Consider the following 22,122-nt stretch of genomic DNA (forward strand, 5'->3'; position numbering starts at 1 on the left):
CTGAAATGTAAAATTGTATCTTAAGCAGGTATATTTCTTTCACAGGAGAATATAATACCTAGCTTAACGGCCTTAGCAGGTCAAAGTAGCAGGAAACGTATTTACAGTACAAAAATTAGTGTTATCTTCACACCTCTCTGCTCAGAGAGGAAGCAAGGGTATCAGATATGACAAAAATGTTATATTTGAGACATATTTGCCTGTACCAAAATATATGTACGTGATAAGCTAATATGGAGCGATAAAATCAGCTAGTGGTGTAACTCTAGGTCACAGCTATGAATTACCTATGTTATGTTTTGCTTGAAAAATGACAATCTCTGGAGAGAAAAGGTATATGCTAAAAAGTTCTGGTATGTGTCTGAAAATGTTATGCAGCAATGTAAAGTGAATGTGATCTGTAATTGCTGACTGAAATGAATATTTTCTTTTGCAAGTCAGATACAACCACAGATGCAGCTTATTAACTTAAATTCTTACTCCTCTCACTCTTTGACAGATGGGATTCTTCCGTCGACGTTACAGAGAGATCATTGAGGCTGAAAAGAACAGAAAGGACAGCGATGAAAGCTGGGACTGGATGGATAAGGACCACTGAGACTTACAACGGGAGTCCCAGAGGAGCCAGTGAGATTAGGGATTCGGTTGCGAAAGATCCAATAGCACAGGGTCTCTCAGCCCAGCCGCCCCCTGTGGCATTGGGCCCTTCAGTCTTCCATATGTGGAAGAGGAGAATATTCTCCATATTTTTTGGAGACTTAATATTTTTGGGGGGAGGAGGGAGGGAGTCCAGGAAACAGGCTTCTGAGGTGACAAGGTGGCTTGCCAGCGGACACTTGCTGTGGAATTCAGCTAATCTCAAAGGAGGTATCACCCAGCCAGCAGAGCAGAGCTGTTGATGGAGGCTCACATCCGTACAGGGATGTGGAGACGGCATGAATACTGGTGGACAAGAAAACCCTCAGGGCTGTGTTACATAGCAAATTTATTTTTATACATATACTTTAAGCCATATTGTGTAAAAGTGAGCTTTGAAAAGAGTTGGGGTTTTGAATGCCATTATAAACATACTATATCTACGGTATGTTTTCTTAAAAGCACTGATGTTTGATAAGAATGAATGCCTTGGCCCCTTAGATTTACTTTTTGTGCCAAAGATATGTCCAGTAGAGTACATGATTGGAATCATTTGTATATTCAGTTCATCCCAGATGCTGGGAGTGAAAGATTGTATCTTTTCTGTACTATTGCTGGCTGATGAAAATCTGTTTTACACATCTGATTGCCCATCCCCTCACATTTCTAATCAGCCAGAGCTAATTCTATGCTACAGTACCCGCACCCTGTCCCAACGCAATGCACTAGTGTTTCCATTTGTGACACACTGTGAGGGCTCTCTCTGTCTTCATGATGACCGCTTTTTTCATGTTTCCATTGTTAACCATGCCTAAAATGCAAAAGATGGTTAAAAGATCATTCCTTTTGTTCTGGTCTGGCTTTCAGCTGATTCGCTGGTAGATGATAATATACAAAAGCTATTATTTCATAGATTAAACTTAAATCTTTATTCTTTAAAATGTTTCAAAATACCATGAGTTTTGAAAGTGGAATGTATAGTCAAGCAAATCTGACGTAAAGCTGCTTTTGGTAGGAGCAAAAACTGCTCAGGTATGCAAGGAGACTTTTATAATGGACGGCCAAACCTCCCAGGCTCAAGTGAACATAGTTTAGCTGAATGTCTTGTAAATTCTCACTGAAATACAGCAGAAAAGGATTAACTATTGTTCCTGAAATACCTGATCACGATTTATTTCCAAAACCTTCTCAGACTTTACCGGAGCATTCCATTTTTAAGTTTACTGTTATGTTATCAGCCATTGGATTATAGTGTGAAATATGAGATACTGTTGCTCTACACAGCCAGATGAAAGACTGTCGTGGTATGAGTAATGCCCTAAAAATAGGTGAGAATATGCTGCACTCAATCACTACACATACAGTATACAAGCTCTTTGGGGCTCCTGGGAAAAGTTACTTTTAAGCCAGGGTTGAGGGATGTCAGTGCCCTGAAAAATCCGCCACCATATGAACCCACAGCTCCTCTCTGCTAAAACTTTTTTCCCCCCTGCAGGCTTGTCAGTTCTTTTAAATACTAGATTTAATTGTGATTGAAATAAGACATTAGCAAATTCAGTATTAAAGCTCCCCACAAATATATAAACAGTGAGAAAATTAAAATGTGGTAATATGGGAATCGCTGGTGCCTTGGTCCCCCTACTTCTGGCACCTGTTGCTCAGTACTCATAGGTCATACCCTACCCATTTTTGAACTTTGTTTTGATGTTAACTGCAAAGTTTTGTGTGTCTGTACTTTGCACATTTGCAACCCTATCTAGCTGAACAAACAGATAAATTCATGTAATCTTTAAAAAAAAAACCAAAAACTTCAATTATGCTCCAAAAAAAATTCAATTTAAGAGTCAAAAGCTTTAACAATCAGCATTGGGTGACAAGATTTACATTAAAATAGATATGCAGTATATAAGTATAAAGTACCTTTTGGTAATTTCTTTAGTAGACCAGTCAGATTTAAACGTGCAATGCCAAAGAACTAAAACTTTATCGTCACTTTATTGATCACTATGATTGCTTCGCTCTAAAATGTGCTGTATAGATCTTCTGACACCATTTACTTCCACTGGTAATACAGCGTATACTGTACACATCCACGCCTTCCCTCTGCATCTGTTAAACTGTTGCTATGTATTAATGCAGAGAAACCAACACTTGACTTTTTTTTTCTTTTTTTTTTTGGTAAAGTTTAACTGTGATGATTATACTTTGTTTTTATGTTTGTCACCTTTAATCGCATCGTTATTTGGGGTTTTGTTCTGAGTATACTACTGTCACTGAATATCATTTCCATTATAGTGTGCTGTACGTTTGATGTTTAAAATCATGTTCCAGCTGTATATTTATCTGTTGATGAATTTTAGAATGAAGTCTCTTGTTATCAACGTGGCTCCAGTGTTTGCTGCTTATTTGTGGTGAATGGTGCTCTCTGCTGGCAGCTTTTCTTCAGTCGCACCAAACAAAATTCAACAATGGGGAAAAACACAAAACTGCTTGTTCAGGTTTTTAGAAAATGCTATTTGGGGGGAAATACTGTTAAAAATATATTTTAATAAACTTTTCACTGATCATTTACACTAAGTACATTTATAAGTAGATGTTCTTAGATTATTAGAGCTGAAATAACAACCAGTCCACAGAAAATGACCATTCTGATCAGCTAAAAATCCCCAAAATGGCAAATATATATTTATATTTTGATCTTGTGTCATTGGGAATTAAATATCATTGATTTTTTGTTCTTTTGGGCTACAAAACTTTATCTTTATTTTAAAGGGCTACAGTGGATTCGTTGGGTGCTGATGACTTTTTATACAAATGTATTGATACAGTATGATGGTGTAATATCATGAGTTTTAGAAAAGACTACCATTTAACCTGAAAGTATAAAAAAAATCCAAATTAGCTCATATCTTAAGCACTAAAAATATCGTGAATGCATTTTAAAGGAACCCTGGTCAGAAACAACATGTTATGTACAATATTCAATGTTCTAATGTCCTCTTTCTATTTTGCTAAGAGTTTTCCCATATCTTCTTGAAGATCCTAATAATTTGCTACTATACTTTCACTGACCATGTGCCAGAAAACTGTAAAACTCTCTTTAAAAGTTCAACCACACCTGTGATGAAGAGCCATAAACAATACTGGCTCTTCAATACCATATAGTATATTTAGGTTTAGGTTTGCTAATAATAATAATGGATACTTTATTGATCCCCATGGGGAAATTACTTGTTTTTCTCTGCATTTGACCCATTCACTCAGTGAAGCAGTGGGCAGCCCACTAAGCAGGCGCCCGGGGAGCAGTGTGTAGGGACGGTACCTTGCTCAGGGGTACCTCAGGGTAGCCATTAAGTGGATTCGAACCGCCGACCTTCCGATCATGGGGCGACCACTTTACCTACTGAGCTATCCCTGCCCAACAAACAAAGCATTATCTCAAAGAATATGGCAACTAATCAGTCAATACATTAAAGCTTGATGAAGCTGCGTGCTGTTGATCAGGTGACACCAGTTGCTATGAAACACTGAAGTCAAGAACAAGCTGCTGTGGTGAGCAAATCAATTATTAAAAAAGCTACCACGCTAAATACAGCAGGAATACAACAACATTTATGGTACTCACTTTCTTTTGACCAGAGAGAATCAGTCTCTTAACTATGTCCTCGTTGTTCGATCATGGGTTGATCAGGACTGTAGCAGTTGAGCAGGTGGTTGCACCAATTGCAATTCATATATGCCGCCTGGTGTTGCTGTGTGACAGCGCAGAGGAACCTGAACAATTCAGCCAGCTGGAGGGGGCAGCTCAGACTGTGGCTAAAGCTACTGAGAACATGGCAGCAGTGGCTTCCAGGTATGTACTGTTATGAAAATCATAATGTATAATACTTCAAATGAAGCAATAGCCTGCAGAGAGGAAAAAAGTATCTTTCAGTTTAACCTTTTCTTGTAATTTCCTGCATCTTTGGAGCTAAAAGAGGCCGCCCAAACACATAAGATATCAATGGAAAGGCCAGGATGTCCTCTATTGGGGACATCAGGACTTAGACGGGTAGCTCAAATAAGTCACAAGATATAGACAAATGTCCATTACACAGGATCTAAATGAATAAGCTGGCTCTCAGGAGGATATAGGAAAATCAAATTTAATTATTTAATCTGTATGAAACTCAAATGTGTAATACAACCCAAATTGGGGAAGAGTTAGAATACTTATGTAAGAGAATGCAGAGATTTGCAAATCTCAGGCATTATTCACAATAGAACATAGAACACAAATTAAATGTTTGAACTGAGAAAAAGTACAATTTCAGGAAAAACATTAGCTCATTTTGAATTTTATGGATGCAACATGTCTCAAAAAACTGGGATGAAGGCAACAAAACTGGAAAAATAAGTTGTACTCAAGGGACATTTTACAGTTAATTAGATAAACTGGCAACAGGCTGGTGACATAAATAGGCATATGTTTTGTTTATTTAAAAGGGAAAATGTATTTTAGTTAATTTGAGCACTTAAATTCATCTTGTAAAAATGCCAGATTTAGAGTGGCTGGGTTTCCCAACTTTGGATAAAAATAATATAGCAGAGGCAGCAACTTGTAGACTAATAATGTGGACAAATTAACCCCAACAAACACCGTGCTATGTGATTTAAACACTTTCATAATTAAAGAAGAAACCATTTAACAACAAAGTAATGTCTTTTGTGTTAACTCGTTTTTTAAAAGCGTGATTACAAAACAATTAAAATGAAAATAAATATGTTGGTCTGCTGGTAGTGAAACACAGGCTCCTCTGGTGACTCTTAGAGGGAGGAGGGGACCTCAGAAAATAGCAGCTGTTAATGGCTTTTTGAACTGGGTGGAGGTGTTAACGATCCACATGAGGACTTCAAAGATCTGCTCCAGTCTAATCTTCATACTGGGTATTCTACAAACACAGCACTGCAACTTTAGACTTTAGACACAAGATTGGACAACTTGAGTCATTTTTGTTTTATTTATTTGTTTTATTTTGTTATGTTTTTTTTTTTTTAATGAAGGCAGCAGATTTGTTTTTAGCGTTAAAGTGTGGGGCAGTGATGCTAGTGTTAGCGTTGTTAGCTTCAAGAGGCTAGTGGAGGATTAGGGCTTCATTTAAGGTCCCGTCATATTCTTCTTATACCTAATTTAATCATCTAAGACATTTTAAGGAAGTGAAGATCAAGTTAAAATGTCCTTGTGTACCACCAAGATTTCCTTTAAAGCTCTCCTTAGCAGTAGCAATACTACTGGGCCAAACACAGAGAAATCCAGGTGGCTAGCCCTTCTCTATCCGGTTGTTCAGTGATGACGCGACGAATCCTACTTCCGGGTCTAAAGTAGTCTGCGTTTAATATGGCTTTTGTGTTGTTAACATGTTTAATGTTATGTATTTTCTTCTATTTGATCTCAAAAAGCTCCTAAAACAGTCAGTGATCCCTGTTGACCTCCCTCGGCTTTTATTACCGCTAATCATTTATTTAAGCTCAGTTTTTAAAACCTTACGATGTAACTACAGCCCAGCCCATGCAGCAGTATATGAATGACTAACCTCGTATTGTGGATGGATTATCTCAGTTGTTCTCCTGGCTGAAGTTTGGTCCTTTTACAGCATCCTGCCATGCGATTACATTTGTTTCTGACCACCGAGAACACTCACGTTAACTTTTATCGAGTGGAAAAAAAAGTTAGCTTGTTTATATTATGCTAACATAGCTATGTCGCTAGCGGTCACGTAGCACATCATTATATACCAGCTAGCCCAACTTCAGTAACCCTACAAACGTCACTGCTGTTTAGTTTTCTGTCTTCATTTATGCTGGAAGTGATAACAGAGCTGTATGTTTTAATTTGTTTCCAAAACCCCGCAGTCAGGACATGCTATATTGTATTTAGATAGAAGCTAGCGAGCTAACTCCCTGCTAACTTCTAACTCCGTTAAATGTCATAAATTCCGTTTTCATGGATGCCTGGATGTTAAACTCAATTGTTACACCTGGTAGAGCAGAACGCTGATCATTTTATTAAAGATGAAAGACTTTAGACAGTTTTTCAACTCTCAGTAATGCCACAGTGATCGTTTGATATATGGACCTGCAGCGGAGTTTAGACCCAGACACGGCTAGTGACGTCAGACTGAACAACCGGATAACCAATCAGATGGCTCATTTCCACTGTTCCTTTTAATTAAATTCTTTTTCCATTTCAAGTATTTATTGATGGCTTAATAATTCATTTAGAATTATTAGCTTACCTTTTGTTGTCTATTAAATCATTTAGTAAGGTGTAATTATTAGTGAAGAGTTAACAATTATTTCATAAATACTTTGTTAAATGAATATTTTATTTCATTATTATTTAATAATTCATGAACAGCTCTAATCTCATATTCCTTCATAACATGTCTCAGCTTAAACATTTTATTTTTTATGTCTTCTATTATGAATAAATGTGAGTTTGTGAGCTCTGTAAATAATTGCCTTTTGTTTTTATTTACTGTTTATACAGCATCCCAGTTTGGTTGGAATTGTGTTTGTATATATTATCTGATGAACAGCAGACTCTTTACTTCTAGGCAAATACGTGAGACGGAGGATGAAGTTTTTCACATGGAGATGTCCTCCCTGCTAGAGTCATTCGCTGTGTGTGGGCAGCATGTCCTGCTGGCAGCTCAGAAACTGAGTATCCAGCCAAGTTTAACTGAACACAGAGAGGAGCTCGTCACTGCTACACAAAACGTTTTCCTCGGAATAGTCAAGGTAAAGTAGACAAAGAAAAGAAAAAGCTGTCTGCAACTGTCCTAAAAATTATACCCAAATTAAAGCAGAGAGAAAACAAATAAGGTTAAAGCACTTAAAGGTTTCATTAGATTCATCTTAGGCAGCTACATCTGCTTTTACTTTCTCAGAGGTTTCTTAAATGTTGACATTATTTAAAAACAACAGAAGACTCCCACACCGTCTGTTTTTAATTCACATGTGGAGAATCTCAGCAACTCAGCCATCATCTTTAGCCTTCTGGTGCTGTTGTGTAAAGAACATTTTTTTCCATCGTTAATTTTTAAGTACAGTAATTCTTTCCTGTTAGCTACTCACTGACTTTATCTGTAATTTCATGACAATGTAGAAACTTTCTCCTCTGTTTCACTTTCAAAGTCTGAGCTGGCATAGCAACATATAATTCCGAGCATTATAACGATTTTAGCATTGAATCTGAATCACAGTTTGGAAGCTCAGAAACCAAATTACATGGCGATCCAAAGGGCAGCTGTTCATACAGTTCACTGATGGATGTGTTTACATTTTGTCGTATTCTGTCAAAGCTGTTGAAATATTTCGATCATGGCCAAAATCTTTTAACTTATTGATTTACTGACAGTCTGACACCGTATTTTCATACTTCTTAAACAGGTACAGTAAGCTGTAGAGCAGCAGTAACACAGTGACTTGTGCCTTCTGCTCCTAGGTTCTGTTGGTGGATGATGATGCTGCTGTAAGGAAAGTTATATCTGCTGCTGATCAGGTTTTGGAGTGTCTCTCTGAAGTTGGCTCCTCCTCAGATATCAAGTCTCTTCTTAAATCTTTCCAAATGTTTTCTGAGGCTCTTCTTGCCTTTAACAGACTGACAATGGAGAGAGCAAATTCCTTACGGGATCCCAGACAAACCAAACAACTCCTCGATTCCTTGGACACCCTGAGGAGGTGCATCTCCATGCTGCACACAGCCATGTGTACAACCATCAAACACCCTACCAATGAGCAAGCCCGAGAAGCCAAGAGGTACATTCTGGACAAAGTTCAGAATACTGTTGGTGACATTACAGCAACCCTCCAGAGTGACTGCCACGGAGGACCACTGGGGCCTTGTGGGTATTATACCTGGAAAAGTAACAGTCTATTACAACTGCTCACTAGTCCCTCCACCGCCTCAATTCGAGACAGCAGCTTTGACTGCTTGGTCAGAGATCTTGTGTTTCATTGCATGGTCCTGGCAAACATGTCTCGCAGAGACTTTCAGCAAAGAGTGGTTTTCCACTGTTGTCACATCCTGCAGTTCTGGTCTGACATAAAAAGGATTTTAAAGTCTTCTGAGGATTCTGCACAGAGCTTTGAGAAGACCTGCATTTTCCTGCTCCAGCAAATACTAATGCTTGACAAAACTTTGATGATTACAGTTCTGTATCAAGTCATGGACACACTTCTTGCGGCTTCCTCCACAGCTGAGCAACTTTTAGGACACATCTTGCTTTTAGATTCCTCTACAAAGCTGGATCTGAACTTTATTCAGTCGGAAGTTGAGGATTTAATTTCCTGCACTGACAGACTAATCCAGGTCGCCAATTTTACCTCAGCTATGGCTCTCGATGCTAAGAGTTTAGAGAATGTGGAAAATTCCCGAGCATGCCTTTCGAGACTCAGGGCTCGAATCGCTCCCCTTTCGCTGGAGCTGGCAGATAATTCAATGCAAACTGCTCAGAAGCTTCGTGAAGTGTGTCAGAAATGGGAAGAGGAGACTGAGCAGCTTCAGGATGCTTTCAGTGATGTGATGGACATTAGGGAGTTCACCAGTATAGCTGTTAATGAGATGGTGAGTGATCGCCATGGATGTGACACAGCATACAGAGAACAAAGCTATGAACAGTTTAATGAACATGCAGCAAACCTCATTGGTCACATGAAGCTGGCGATTCACTCAGTGAGGAGGCATTTGGATAGAAGTGACGAACCCATCTACAGGAACGGCCTTTTGGTCCTCCTGAAGCAGGTTCAGTCATCTCAAGCCAAAGTAGCTGAGTCAGTCAGAAGCATGCTTATTGGATCCACGCTGAACGTGGAGGCATATTCTACATTTAATGACAGCGTTTCCACCGTCATTGAGCATTTTAAGGTGCTTAGATCAGGATTGGATGGCCAACAGCATCCGCATCTCCTGAGCCCGCTGCGAGAGGGGGCTCGTCAGCTCGAAATCACACAGCCATGTCTGCCAGTCAAAGACAGCTGTGAACTGAGTGTGGACGATATGTTAAGAGGCTCGGATATTCCTTTTTTTGAAGTTTTGGAAAGAGAAACCAAACATGAGGAGAAGCACACAGATCAGGGACCCATAAAAGCCGAACCAGACCATAAAGTTGACAGCGATGATTTAACGTTCCCAGCTGTCTCAGATGAGCCTAAACTAATTCTCAAGCCTCTCAAATTTGACCTTTTACCCCTCTGGTATGAAGTTGTAACTGTGACTAAAGGGAAAGACGTGACACTGCTCAACCAGGCCTGCACCAGTGTTCTTGAGCTGTCAAACTGTTATGCCCAAGCTACAAAGGAGGCCTTGGTCATTGTCGATGCAGTTGACTGTCAGACTTTGGAAATCTTTAGGGCCGAGCTGGTATCCCTGACTCCACTGCTCGTCCAGACAGCTCAAGAGACGGCGATGAGCTCAGCGATGAGTACGGAGAGCATCTTTAAGCACAGCACACAGTTTTCTGACCTTATTAATAACATTCGAAAGGTTTTGCTGCCAGCAGCTGGGACCTGGTATCACACTGTTTATAATGAGCTGCAAGGGAATCTACCAAATATACCAGCCAGTTCTGCACAGCAACTCAATGAAGCAATGACTTTATGTGCTGACGTGGTCCAACTCTTGACATCTTCAGATTTAACCACACAAAGTGATGGTCAAGAAACATTGAGGGTTTTACACAGCAAGCTTACCAAAGCACAGAACAACACAAGGCAACTGATAGAGTTTTCCTCCGCATATGAAGGACAGTCAGATCAGCTAGAGGCACTTTGTATCCTCTGGAGTCTCTCCATTCAGATTTTGCTTAATTCTCTGGATAAGATTTTGGGAACATCGACTGCACTGAACCATTTGAACCCTCAGAAACAGCTCTCAGTGTTGTCTGAGAACTCGCTCCGAATCCAAGAGGCAACCAGGCTCACAAGCATAAACTGCAGAAGTGCTTATAAATCAAAGGAGTTAACCAGATACCAGGATGAACTGAAAAACCTGACTGAGGACTACCTTAAAGCTGCAGAAGAATTTGATTTAATGCCAGGCGTGGTGCACCTTGCAAAATCGGAATTCTTCCAGAGAAAACTTTTGATTAAAATTCGAGTGCTTTTTGGTCATTTAAGCAAAGTGAATAAGGACTATGATACTACATTTCAAAATCTTCTCACAATTGCTCATTTCGCTGCTGAACACTTCAGAGAGAACAACGCAGAAGATGCAGAGCAAAGGTTTGAACATGCGGCACAAACGCTTATTGAAAATGTAAAATCTGCTACCAGAAGAGTGGAGGACAGCTTAAATTACATCCATGACCCACGCACTTGCTCCAATCTGAGGTCCATTAATGACCACCTGTCTTTTCAGATCTCAGATATAATCTGCAGGGCGAGGCTCATGCTAGAGACTCACTACATTTGTGACACACTCAGTCTGGATGTGCAGACACGCTGTTGGTCAGCAAAAGCTCATTACGTGATGGAAGAGATCAGGAAGCAAGAAGGGATTCACCAAGAGGTTAAAGAGTACATAAAGGCTGGACTACAGGGGAGAGCACCTGAGGATATTAGCAAAGTTTTGGCTAAAATCCCAACTAAAGTCAAAGAAGTGGAATTTACCTCTGACACAACAATAAATTCAAACCAGAAAGGCATTAAAGAAAATGTAGATGCTGCAAAAAGTAACATAAATATGGCATCTGGGGCCAAATATGGACCTGGAAATACTAAAAAGGATGTAAGTATCGCATAATTGATCAGATTTTATTGTGTAATAAATCCATCATGTCGCGATAAACCATGTCCTAATTCTTCTCTGCAGGATAGTGCTGCATCTGGCTTGTGCCAAGAAGTCTCTTCCCTGACCTACACCTCCCTTTTTCTAAAGCAAGAAAGCAACAGCTGGGATCCCAAGGACAACAGAATAGTCCAGGTGACCAGGAAGATGGCCGACACAGTATGTTACATGACTCAGTATCTGAAGAAGAAAGGCCCAATAGCGGTAATGCCAACTAAAGGTCCCTCCACAACCGTCAACTAGATTTGCAGGCAAACTAATCTACAATCTTGTTTCTTTTTTCTTTAGAATAAAGAGGCTTTTGTTTCTGCAGCCAAAGATGTGATCTCAAACTGCCAGTCAGTTACCCAGTTTATCAGAGTTATTGCCAACCACAGCCTCGACAAGCAGTGTGCAGTTGAACTCTCGCTAATTGTTGAGCAGATTCTCACCATCACAAATCAGCTCAGCATCATTTCCAGGTCAGGAAATTTCAAGCAGAAATCACACACCGAAAACTAATAAAAGAAATGTTGAAAGGGGAAAAAAAGAAACGTAATATGAGTATTTTCTTCTGCCTGCAAAGTGTCAATGCTGTGACTCCTGGGTGCAAATCTTCTGATGAGATCCTGGTAAAGAATGCACAAAATCTGCTCCAGACAGTCTTACGTGGGGTTCGAGCTGCAGAAACAGCATGCATTAAAGTAAATCCAACACCACAAGCACAAGCAGCAACTCTGGACTACAAATATATGATTCAGTGGCATCTTTTTATTATGCCCTATGAATTGCTTCCTTAAAACTGAACACTTGCACTCTGATTTCAGGGTCTGAAGCAGCCTGAGCCAAATTCGGATGGTGCAGAGGCTACAGCTTTGTGTTTCCAGTGGAAGAGAAACCTGGAGATCCATCGAGCCCAGCAGACCTCTAACCCAGATACAGATGAGCTGGGACTGAGGAAGACGTCGGCGCACCCTTTAGCCCCAAGTCTTGCCCCACAGGTTAATGTATAAGACAGCTACAACTGTATTTTGAAAAGGAAGAAAATAATGTTTCATGCATAAGCTGTGTGTCCTGCTCCGAGAAATCAGCTGCATGAATTGTATTAGAGCTGGTGGTTAAAAAAAAAGAAGCACAGCACGCACACTAAAATGACACATTGCAACACTGGTGTGTGGTTCTGAAATAAAACTGGTGCTGTTTCCTGTCTTTATTCCAGATATTTGTAACAAACTCACTGAAACGACTGGCATGTGTTGTAAAAATATCAGACAATATTATGACAACCATAACCACCATACCGACCCACGCTGACATAAAAAAACACCCCAAAACACACTGTACACATGATACAAAATAAGCATTTACAATGTGAATCATGAAAAGAACTTTAAAAAAAAAAAAAGGAAATAGCTTAGTTTCAGTCAAACAGGAATACCTCAAATTACAGATGGAGAACTCTGACCTAAACAAACCAATATTACCAAACAATATTCCATCTTACGTCTACAACTTTCAGTCTTTGTAGCACATGTATATTTATAGCCTCTTTTAGGTTCATATTCGACAAAATTCAACAGTAAAAATAGTCATCAAGGTCACATTTGTAACATATATACATACAACTGCAGTGTTATTAAGATAGTACTACTTTTCTGTATAATACACTGGAAAACTTTATCGATTTCTTATGCTGACTGACAGCGTGTTGGAAAACACGTAACATTTTCCCTGCTACTTACAAGCTTCTTCGAGAGATGTGAGGAGCAGCGATGTTTGTTAGAAAAGGTTAAAACATCCTCAAAAGATTCAGACCGCCTGAACCAAAAAACAATGTAGTCACTAAAGACGGAAGTTGTCTATTTTAGTGCAAAGACTTCTGCAAGCTAGCTTAGGTGTAGAGTTTCAAAAGTGTGAAAAGGGAAAATTAGACTAATGTAATCGAAAACTCACATTGAAAATATTCAATTTTGATTATCTGACCCGAACGCATAAGCAACTGAAAAATGACAAATGTAAATGGTTTAAAAAAAATCCCTTATCATAAAGACAGGCATCAACATATACAGTAGATCTCAATATATGAAAGTGTCCGTGAATAAATATGTAAATACAAAAATCCCCCCCCCAGGAAATTATTGTGTTTTTGATTACTTTGTATAATCTCTCTGCGTGGAAAGTGACTATCAGGTCGTTCAATGGAACGAGCCCCAAGCTGACTTAACAACACCTGTGTCAGGCTTTAGTAAAACTTTCACATCTTTTTATTTCCTCTGATTGTTTAGAACGTGTGTAAAAATGACACAATAGAAACCTTACCATACACACATTCAAAACACGCCTCTGAGCTTTAATATGACATAGTTACAGGGAACTATACTCTGTGTCTGTATCCAGCATCATCTCCTTACTGATAAATGTGTGGCGTAGTGTTTGGTTTTCTACAGCATCATATAAAGAAATAAATAGATTTATGTAAAGCTAAATAAAGATTAATGTGTCATCAACAAACATATCTGTTGCAATCAACAGTTGAGTGTTTACTGACAGAAAGGGGAAGCGGTGGGGTCAAAAGTCTTGAACACATCTTTAAGTGTCCTGTCATCTGCCTCCTCCTCTTCCTCCTCCTCTGGATCTTCTTGTTTCGGTTCTTTCTCTGGAGCTGCCTCCTCTTCCTGCTCCTTCTTGTCCTCTGCCTCTTCCTGTGCTCCTGTAGAGCCCTGTCCTCCCTGTTTAGCTTGCCTCGGGTCAGTGTACTGGGGTCGGATTAGCCCAGCCAGAGCCTGGATGGGGAGATTATGTACAGCAGGGGGTTTGACAGGCGAGGCAGGAGGCACAGTGGGAGAAGTGGAAGCTGGAGTGTGATCTGCAGCATCTGTGCTTTTAGCCTCTTCGAACGAGCCGCTTCGTTGGGTTGGTGATAGAGACGGTGCTGGAGTGCTGTCTTTCTTAGCAGCCTGTTTAAGAATCCCCGCCTTTTTAGGAGGCTCAAACTGCTCCTTCTGAACTTGCTCGGTTTGGGAACGAGGATCATACAGGCTGATGCCTCCCAGGATCGTAGTGGGACTCTCCAACCCTCCACCAGAGGACGCCAGTCGAGGAGCATAAGGTGGAAGCTTCTCTGGCTCTGGCTTGGCTCGGGCAGCGTGAGGAGAGGGACTGGCACTGGCCTTCTGTAACCTGGGGTCCAAAAGTCCTGCCCCAGAGGACTGCTCTTTCGGACCCAGCAGCTTGGAGTCCAGACTGGCTGTACGTTTGAGTCTGGGGTCCAAAGACTTTTGCTGGCGTGGGTCTACAGGTCTCTCTGTAGAAGATCGTGACTCTAGAGAACCAGTGGGCAGTCGGCTCATACGTTCCTTCAAACGTGCAGCTGCAAGTCTGGGATCAGATAGCGGAGGGCTGGAGACTGGGGGGTGGTCGGGCAGGCTTGTTCGGTTCATCTGAGCATCAGCAATTAGAGGTGGAAGAGGCAGGTTGATGGAGTGTTCCTGTTTGGGCACTAAGGAGGGGATGAGATCCTCAGGGGTCCACACAACTGTCTGAGCAAAGGCAGGCCGCTGGAGCAGAATGTCAACACGAATATGACTAAACTGCTTTAACTGGCATCGAGGGTCTCTCAGGACCACACCTGGGCTGGCATCTAAAGGAATGAGAACAGCCCTGTCCCTGAGTTCCCTCTCTCCTTCGTCATCCTCCTCTCCTGTAAGAGGCTTTTGATGAACAGGATGGCTCTGCTGCCGATATGAGCTCGGTTCCACTGGTCTCATTTTCCTGGGGTCTCTGGAAAGCCGCGGATCCGAAGCGCCATCTGGCTCCTTTTTCATATCTGGGGGTCGCTGTCTAGGGTCAGCCTTGACACGTGGGTCACTGGGTGGAGCCCTTTCCTTAACGAGGCGGGGGTCACCCAGTGCTGGAGCCACCGGGGCGGTCTTGGGCTGAGACTGCTGCATCTCATTCTGTCTCTTCAGAGATTTAAGAATGGAGGAAACACAGCTCCCATCCTCATCATCGCTCGAGTACCAGTTTGTAGTTTCATCTGCAAAAAAACATGAATAAACAAATAAATCAGATTTAAAGGAGAGTCTTTTTTTTCTGTTTCAAATATCTTTTATTAGAAGCAAGTATCACAGTTGTTACAAGTTAATAGAACTTGTGCCCCCTTTTTCTCTAAACAAAACAAGACAAAACAAAAAGACCCCCCGACTGCCAAAAACTTATATTTTCCCAAGATATGCAAGTAAAGGACGCCAAATTAGTTCAAAATCTTTCACATTGCCATTCATGGTATATCTTATTTTTTCAAGGTGAAGTGTATTTGTAAGCTCTGCAAGCCACATCTTTAACACAGGCCTTTCCAAAGCTGCAGGATCAGTTTCTTTGCGATGATCAGCGCATATGACATAAACCTTTTTTGAGCATGTTGTAAGCTTTGTGTTTCTTTGGAGATCCCAAAGATAATTACTGTTGGATTTGGATCAATCTTGTTTTTAAGAATATTAGATAGATAAGTAAAAATGTCACACCAAAAACCCTGAAGCCTTGGACAAAGTGCAAAACTACTAATGTGTCATACATTTTTTTCAGAGGGGAGAGCAGTCTGGATAAATTTTGTGAAGTCTTTACCTTGAGTAATGTAACCTGTGTACAATTTTATACTGAATTAAGGAACGACGGGAATTAATAAAAAGCGTATTTATGTTGCGTAAGACTTCCTGCCAAAAATCTTCCGATAGGGACATCCCAAATTCCTTTTCCCACTCCTCTTTAATTGAATGAGTTGAAGGTACACTCATCTCCTGTAGTGAGTTATAGAACAATCAGATTCTCTGTTCGAACCCCAGCTATCACTAAGGCATCTATCCAAGGTGTCAGACGGCATGCTTTCAAACTGCGGCAAATGTGTGCGGATATAATTTCGTAGTTGAAGATCTCTAAAAAAATGGCTGCGCGGTAGTCCAAATCTATCTTTTACCTAATTGTTGAAATGACATGAAGGTATCGTTTGAATACAAGTCTTTTAATTTACGAATTCCCAGTTCATGCCACACGTTGAAAGCACCGTCTGCACATGATGGAAGGAAAGAGGGGTTAGCTGTAACAGACATACTCATTGATAATGGTTTCAGTTTAAAGTGCTTAATTATTTGTTTCCAAATTCGCAAAATGGTATGGATCACTGGGTTATAATTATAGTATGCACTTGTCAAGGGAGTAGGAGAAAGTAATATTCCACCAACATAGTAAGGAAGGCAGTCCTCCCGCTCCATCTGCAGACCATGGGGGAGTAACGCTGTATCATCCAGTAAGAGGGAAATTATTCTTAAATTTGATGCCCAGTAATAATGCATAAAGTTAGGTAGTGCAACTCCTCCAAGGGATCCGTGTTTGCAAAGATGTTCTTTTTTATTCTATGTGTTTTGTAGTTCCATATAAACGGCATAATAATTGCATCCAGCTTTTTGAAGAAAGCTATGGGCAGGAAAATTGGGATATTTTGGACCAAATACAGATATTGCAGGAGAAAGACCATCCTTATTGAGTTCACTCGTCCTATCAATGAGAAAGGGAGTGTCCTCCAAAACTGGATGTTGTTTTTTAGCTTCTACCAGTAGAGGTAGAAAGTTTAAAGGAGAGTCTTTTTGGTGTTATCTGTGTATAAGCACTTATTTAGATAATTCTGAGTTGTGTAGGTCACTTTGTTCCAATCTTGCTCCCTGGGTTTCATTTAATCTTAATTAACTCAATAAAGCTGTCCATGGACACTTGCCTCTGCTTGCATTTTCATCCTGGCCATCTGCTCTCTGTGCTTCACTCCCTTGTGGATTTGACTCTTGTTGTTGCTGCTGCTGTGTCAGGTGTAAAAGGATGGCTTTCTGTACTGCTGGTGGTAAAGACTGCAACTGTGACTCTGCACCAATCTGTTGCTGGAGGTTCTGTATGAAAGCCAGACTAGGGTCTACCAAATTGAAAAAAAAACAAAGACACAAAGTTTTGCAAAGTCAGTAACAAGTAAAAGGCAGTTAACCTATAAGAACAGCTTATTAATTATATGCTTATATGACTCACCTCCTTGTTGACCAATGGTCTGGTTTCGGAGGAAGCTGCTAAGGAAGTCTACTGGGTTCTGACCCGCAGATGGAAAGGGGAAGAGATTTGGTGCTATCTCTAGATCTGGTATAGGGGGAAATGGAGGCCTCTGTATATTCATCTGCGGGTTGATATTAGGTCGGTTTCCATGGAAGGGTGGCGGCTGACTGGATGGGATCGGCGGCTGCATTGGAAATCCATGCGGCAGGTGCTGCCCTGGTGGGCTTTGTGGCATCGGTGGTGCAGCGGTGTGACCCACGGGAACGGGTGATCCGGGGGGAGGAACAGGAGGAGCAGAAGAGCCTGAAGGCACCATGCTGCCGCTCTGTGTGTCCTCTGAACCTCCAGTAAACTCACCTGTGCATTCTCCTTGATTCTGAGGGTAGTTGGATCCACTGAAAAACAGAGTGCACTCAGGCTTAGGAGAAAATCAAAAAAATTTTAAAGTCTGACCTGGTTTTGATTACAGATTACTCCAGTTACCTCAGACCGATTTTTTGTGCCAAGTCTACAGTTGGTTGAACCTTGATTTCAAAAAGAGAGGGGATCTTCTTCCCTGCTTGGCTATCTGTAGGACTGCTCTGACCAGGAGTGGGCAGCAGCCCAACCCCAGGAGGAGGCTTTGGAAGTGGGGAAATACCCTGTTTTCTCAGATCCTCCAGCTCCAACTCATCCTCCCTGGCATTCTCCTCTTCAGTATTAATTATCTGAATAAAGACACGGGAAAGAAGAAATAAGATAACCGCTGACAGAACTAAGGATGAGCTTCAACTATATTTCGTTTTACCTTATCGAGCAGCTCCTTGGTCACGTCAGTCAAAGCTTCATGGGAGAATTTGCAGTTGTCTCCTTGATAGCATTTGGCTCCGGTATGAAAGAACTTGCACGGGTATTCATGTGCAATCACAGGTTAAGGAACAGAAATAATTAAAGGGTGCAGTTTATGCAATCCAATTACACGAATATAATTAAGAACTATTAGTGAAGGATATTGTGCATGTAAATGCAGTTATCTCCTTTACTGCAGTATCCTTGAAGATAAAACTTACAAAGCTCCTTTTTCTTATCTGGTACAACAAGCTCGTGTTCAAATTTGCACTGCTCGCCCTGTATGAAGACATCACAAAATGTTTTTTTCTTTAATCTTTTAAGTTAGTTAGGACAGTATTTACCTTACTAAAAGCAGGTTTACGTTATAAAAAAAAAATTAAAGGGCATTAACGCTGCCGTACCTTGATGCACCGACCCTCCAGGAAATACTTGCAGATGTACCTCCCGTTATGTTCAACGGTGTGCTGATTGATAAACTCCTTGCTCATTATTGGCCGCTTCTTCTGGAAACCGGACAAATTTTTTCCTTCCTGTGACACAAAATTAGCAACAGCTAATTCACAGTGCAATTTAAACCAGCAATGGCAGAGTACAGTGAAATATTCAGCTCACATACCTGCGCCATGTCTTCCATCCCCTGTTCTCCCCCTCGACCTCGTCCGCGTCCTCCCCAGGGTTTACCCTTCAGCTTCTTGTTCTTGTTCAGCATCCCACGTCCTCTCCCCGGTCCACTCCCTCTGCCTCTTCCCCTCTGCCCGTCTGGAAATTACATTTTAACAAAAATGAGTAAACTCTCTTCACCCTTAAAGATGTTTGCGATACATCTCTGCCTATGACATTGTTGTGTTTATAATTTAAAAAGCATTCGTACACTGTTGTTGCTTCATCCCCCTCATGTTTCCTCTGTTCATCTGGTCTTTAGCGTGCCGCCCCCTTCCCTGACTCGACGAATCTTTTGACTGCTGATACTCGGACATGTCGTCTTCATAATCATCCTCCTCGTCATCGTAGTCGTACTTGTCGTCGCTGTAGTCGCTGTATTTGTCGAAATCGCTGCTCTTGTACGGTGGGGACCTGTGTGAGTTGCCTCCCTTTGAATGCTTGTGGTCAAAGCAGAGGGAGTGAATTATGTCAGACAATAATGTTTGCATGAATATAAACACTGCGAGCTGTTCTGAACTCACCTGAGAGGACTGGCCATCAGACTCGCGATTAGATCCCAGGCCCTTTCTGCCTTTGGACCTTTCCGGTCGATCGTAGTCAGAGTCGTAGCTGTCGGAGCTGGAGCTGCTTGAGGGGGAGTGATGCTGAGGTGAGGGTAAACAGAAATAAAGAAAAATGAAACATAACATTAATTTTAAATGGGTTAGTTCACATTTATGCTCTAATTGCAAGAGCAGGAGGAGATATTTTAATGCAACAACAAGCTGTACAGTAGCATCTTACTTTCGGTCTGTCACGTCTCCTTCTTTTAGACCTCCTCTTCTCTCGGGTCTTTCTGTATCTTTTCCTGGAGTGTCTGTGAGCCTTTTCCTCTTTCTCTCTAATCTTCTCCTTCTCCTTTTCCTTCTCCTTCTCTTCATTCACCTCCGCGGCCTCCTTGTTGTCCTCTTCAATTCCAATCCCTTCATCATCTATTTCTCCATCTTCCAGTTCACCATCCTCTCTGGAAAGATAAAAGCAATATAAATACTCACTATTGACACTATTTTGGACAGACTTTAAATGTTTACAAATAATACATCAATTGTAGCTATAGTTAAACCAAAAAAGTAATGATTTGGAATAATCGGCTGTTTTTTCTGTTACAAATTTCCAAAAGATCTCAGGTTTGATCCCAGGAGGAGCCACAACTCCCCTGCGGGTCTTGTTATGTAGGGCACCTGATGTAAAAATCAGGCATTAAATGTTATGTTGGAACAGATGATTATCATTACAATCAGAGGATCACTTATTAGTTTGCAGAGCATTACTCATAACTCAGCGTGACCAGGCTATACTTCATACACATGTGGCTTTTTGTAAATACAGTACATTTAGTTGCACCACTAAAGTAGTTTATACAACCTCATCCAAATGTAAAAATTTGATGTTTATCTGCTGTAATTCACATATTTACAACTAAAATTAAGCATACTAATACAGACTAAATATTCTAATCAATTTTTAATATGAAACAAAATCCTGGCAAATGTTTCAGAGTTGGCAATCTTTTCATTGTAAATAATTCCAGGTGATTTAGAAATACAGTGCTGGTGGGAGGGTGGAACAAAAACATTATGAAACAGATCCAATAAAGCAATCTAGGTCAGTTTTTACAGATACTAGCTGCCTCTTCCTCAGTCTGAATTAATCCAAAGCTAACATTGTGTATGTAAAGTTGGCTTTTGAGTTAATTGAAGCAGAACAGGCCTCAGGTTTAACAAGAAACATCCATCTAACCACCCATTTTCTTAACGGTTTATCCAGCTTAGGGCCACAGGGCTGTTGGATCCTGTCTCAGCTGTCGCAGAGCAAAAGGTGGGGGACAATCTTTACAGGTCACCATCATCCTCAATGAAAAACATCTGCCAGGCTAAATATTTTATTTCAAATCACCTTTTTCTATTGTTGTAACTGCCTGTACAGCACATCTAACTGAGGACCAAAAGCAAATGATGAAAAATAGTAGCATCAGTGTTAGAAGGCAGTTTATAAGGACCTAATACAACTATGTAAATGTTAAATATTTACATTAAAGTGCATTTTCCAGTGATAAACAACACTAGGTGCTTCAATCATACCCGAAGCCCACACTGGAAATTATGTTTCTGCCCATTTTAAGAATTAAAAACTGTAACAGATGCTCAAAGTCCAGGCTAGAAGTTGAGCCATCAAGTTTTTTTCCAACCTAACACATGAGCAACTGGTTCACTTGGTTTTCTACAGTGAAAAAAATCTGTGAAATTACTTGATCAAAGATTTTTAACAGAAAACCAAATTGTTTGTCTTGTTTTTGAACATAATGCAAAGCAAATCACAAGGACACAGGTATGGCCTACATCCTGCAGAAGCACATCATCTCAACTCTGCGTGAACCCTGCTTCAGCAATACCGGTAGTTGCCCAGTAGGGGGAGTACAGTATGAGGATGGGCGTGGCATTTACATCATAGTCATTTGCATAGTCTCCTGCAGATGGCAACAATGAAGCCATGAATCCCTGAGCTACAACAACAGAATGATGAGGTCTCTATGTTGCATGGAAATGATCATGAATGAGTCTCATCGACACGGTGATGTGTAATCGAGGCTGTGTGAACAGCGCCATTCAACTGCACCAAAGAGGCATGCAAAAAATATGTTAAGAGAGGGGGGGAAAGAAGTGAAATGTCTCTATATCCCGCAATTCGTGGTTAAAAGAGAAAACAGTAACACAAGCATGTAGACCCACAGCACTGAAATTGAAACGCACAGATGAGCGTATTAATAATTGCACAAGAATATTACTCGACCTTTCATCCCCTGCAAGCTCAGAGTCTGTCATGTTTTTGTCAAGAACAGGGGCTGGGGGACTGGAAACAAGGCTCACAGAAGCCATTGGAGAACGGATCTGCCTCCCTTTTCCCCGGTACAAGAGTGAATTAATTCAGTCACTCAAGGAGACGTTGGTTTGTGAGAGATGCTGGAAGATTTCAGACTGGAAAAGACTCACGGTGTTACATGTCTCGACAGAGACAGTAAACAGACACTCTCCTCTTTCATATCAATGACGTTTTAACTC

The 22,122-nt window shown here is 40.8% G+C and overlaps 3 protein-coding genes across 3 annotated transcripts in view; 2 read left to right on the plus strand and 1 right to left on the minus strand.

The window, feature by feature from the left end:
* The window catches only part of itga9 (integrin, alpha 9), a 49,922-nt gene extending 46,678 nt beyond the window's left edge, over positions 1-3,244 (plus strand). The window contains exon 28 of the mRNA XM_085297181.1: positions 500-3,244. Within this exon, the coding sequence (XP_085153307.1) occupies positions 500-598 (99 nt within the window). The 3' untranslated portion in view covers positions 599-3,244. The remainder of the gene's footprint in view (positions 1-499) is intronic.
* Positions 3,245-4,295: 1,051 nt separating this feature from the next.
* LOC146561248 (uncharacterized) lies at positions 4,296-12,661 on the plus strand. The gene is made up of 7 exons (XM_085297182.1): positions 4,296-4,489; positions 7,233-7,416; positions 8,123-11,404; positions 11,489-11,668; positions 11,753-11,925; positions 12,030-12,147; positions 12,271-12,661. The coding sequence occupies exons 1-7, from the start codon at positions 4,296-4,298 to the stop codon at positions 12,454-12,456; spliced, it is 4,317 nt and encodes a 1,438-aa protein (XP_085153308.1). The 3' UTR covers positions 12,457-12,661.
* zc3h6 (zinc finger CCCH-type containing 6) lies at positions 12,617-22,095 on the minus strand. The gene is made up of 12 exons (XM_085297183.1): positions 21,854-22,095; positions 19,808-20,027; positions 19,546-19,668; positions 19,233-19,461; positions 18,978-19,120; positions 18,763-18,891; positions 18,521-18,637; positions 18,318-18,425; positions 18,014-18,237; positions 17,510-17,925; positions 17,211-17,399; positions 12,617-15,479 (listed from the first exon to the last, which is right to left on the minus strand). Exons 1-12 carry the CDS (start codon positions 21,937-21,939, stop codon positions 13,984-13,986), a joined length of 3,480 nt encoding a protein of 1,159 aa, XP_085153309.1. The 5' UTR covers positions 21,940-22,095; the 3' UTR covers positions 12,617-13,983.
* Positions 22,096-22,122: the final 27 nt, after the last annotated feature.

This window comes from Mchenga conophoros, linkage group LG13 (assembly GCF_057382185.1).
Source record: "Mchenga conophoros isolate Kocher_MC1m ecotype Shallow Benthic linkage group LG13, M_conophoros_male_GT1.1, whole genome shotgun sequence".
Lineage (NCBI taxonomy): Eukaryota > Metazoa > Chordata > Actinopteri > Cichliformes > Cichlidae > Mchenga > Mchenga conophoros.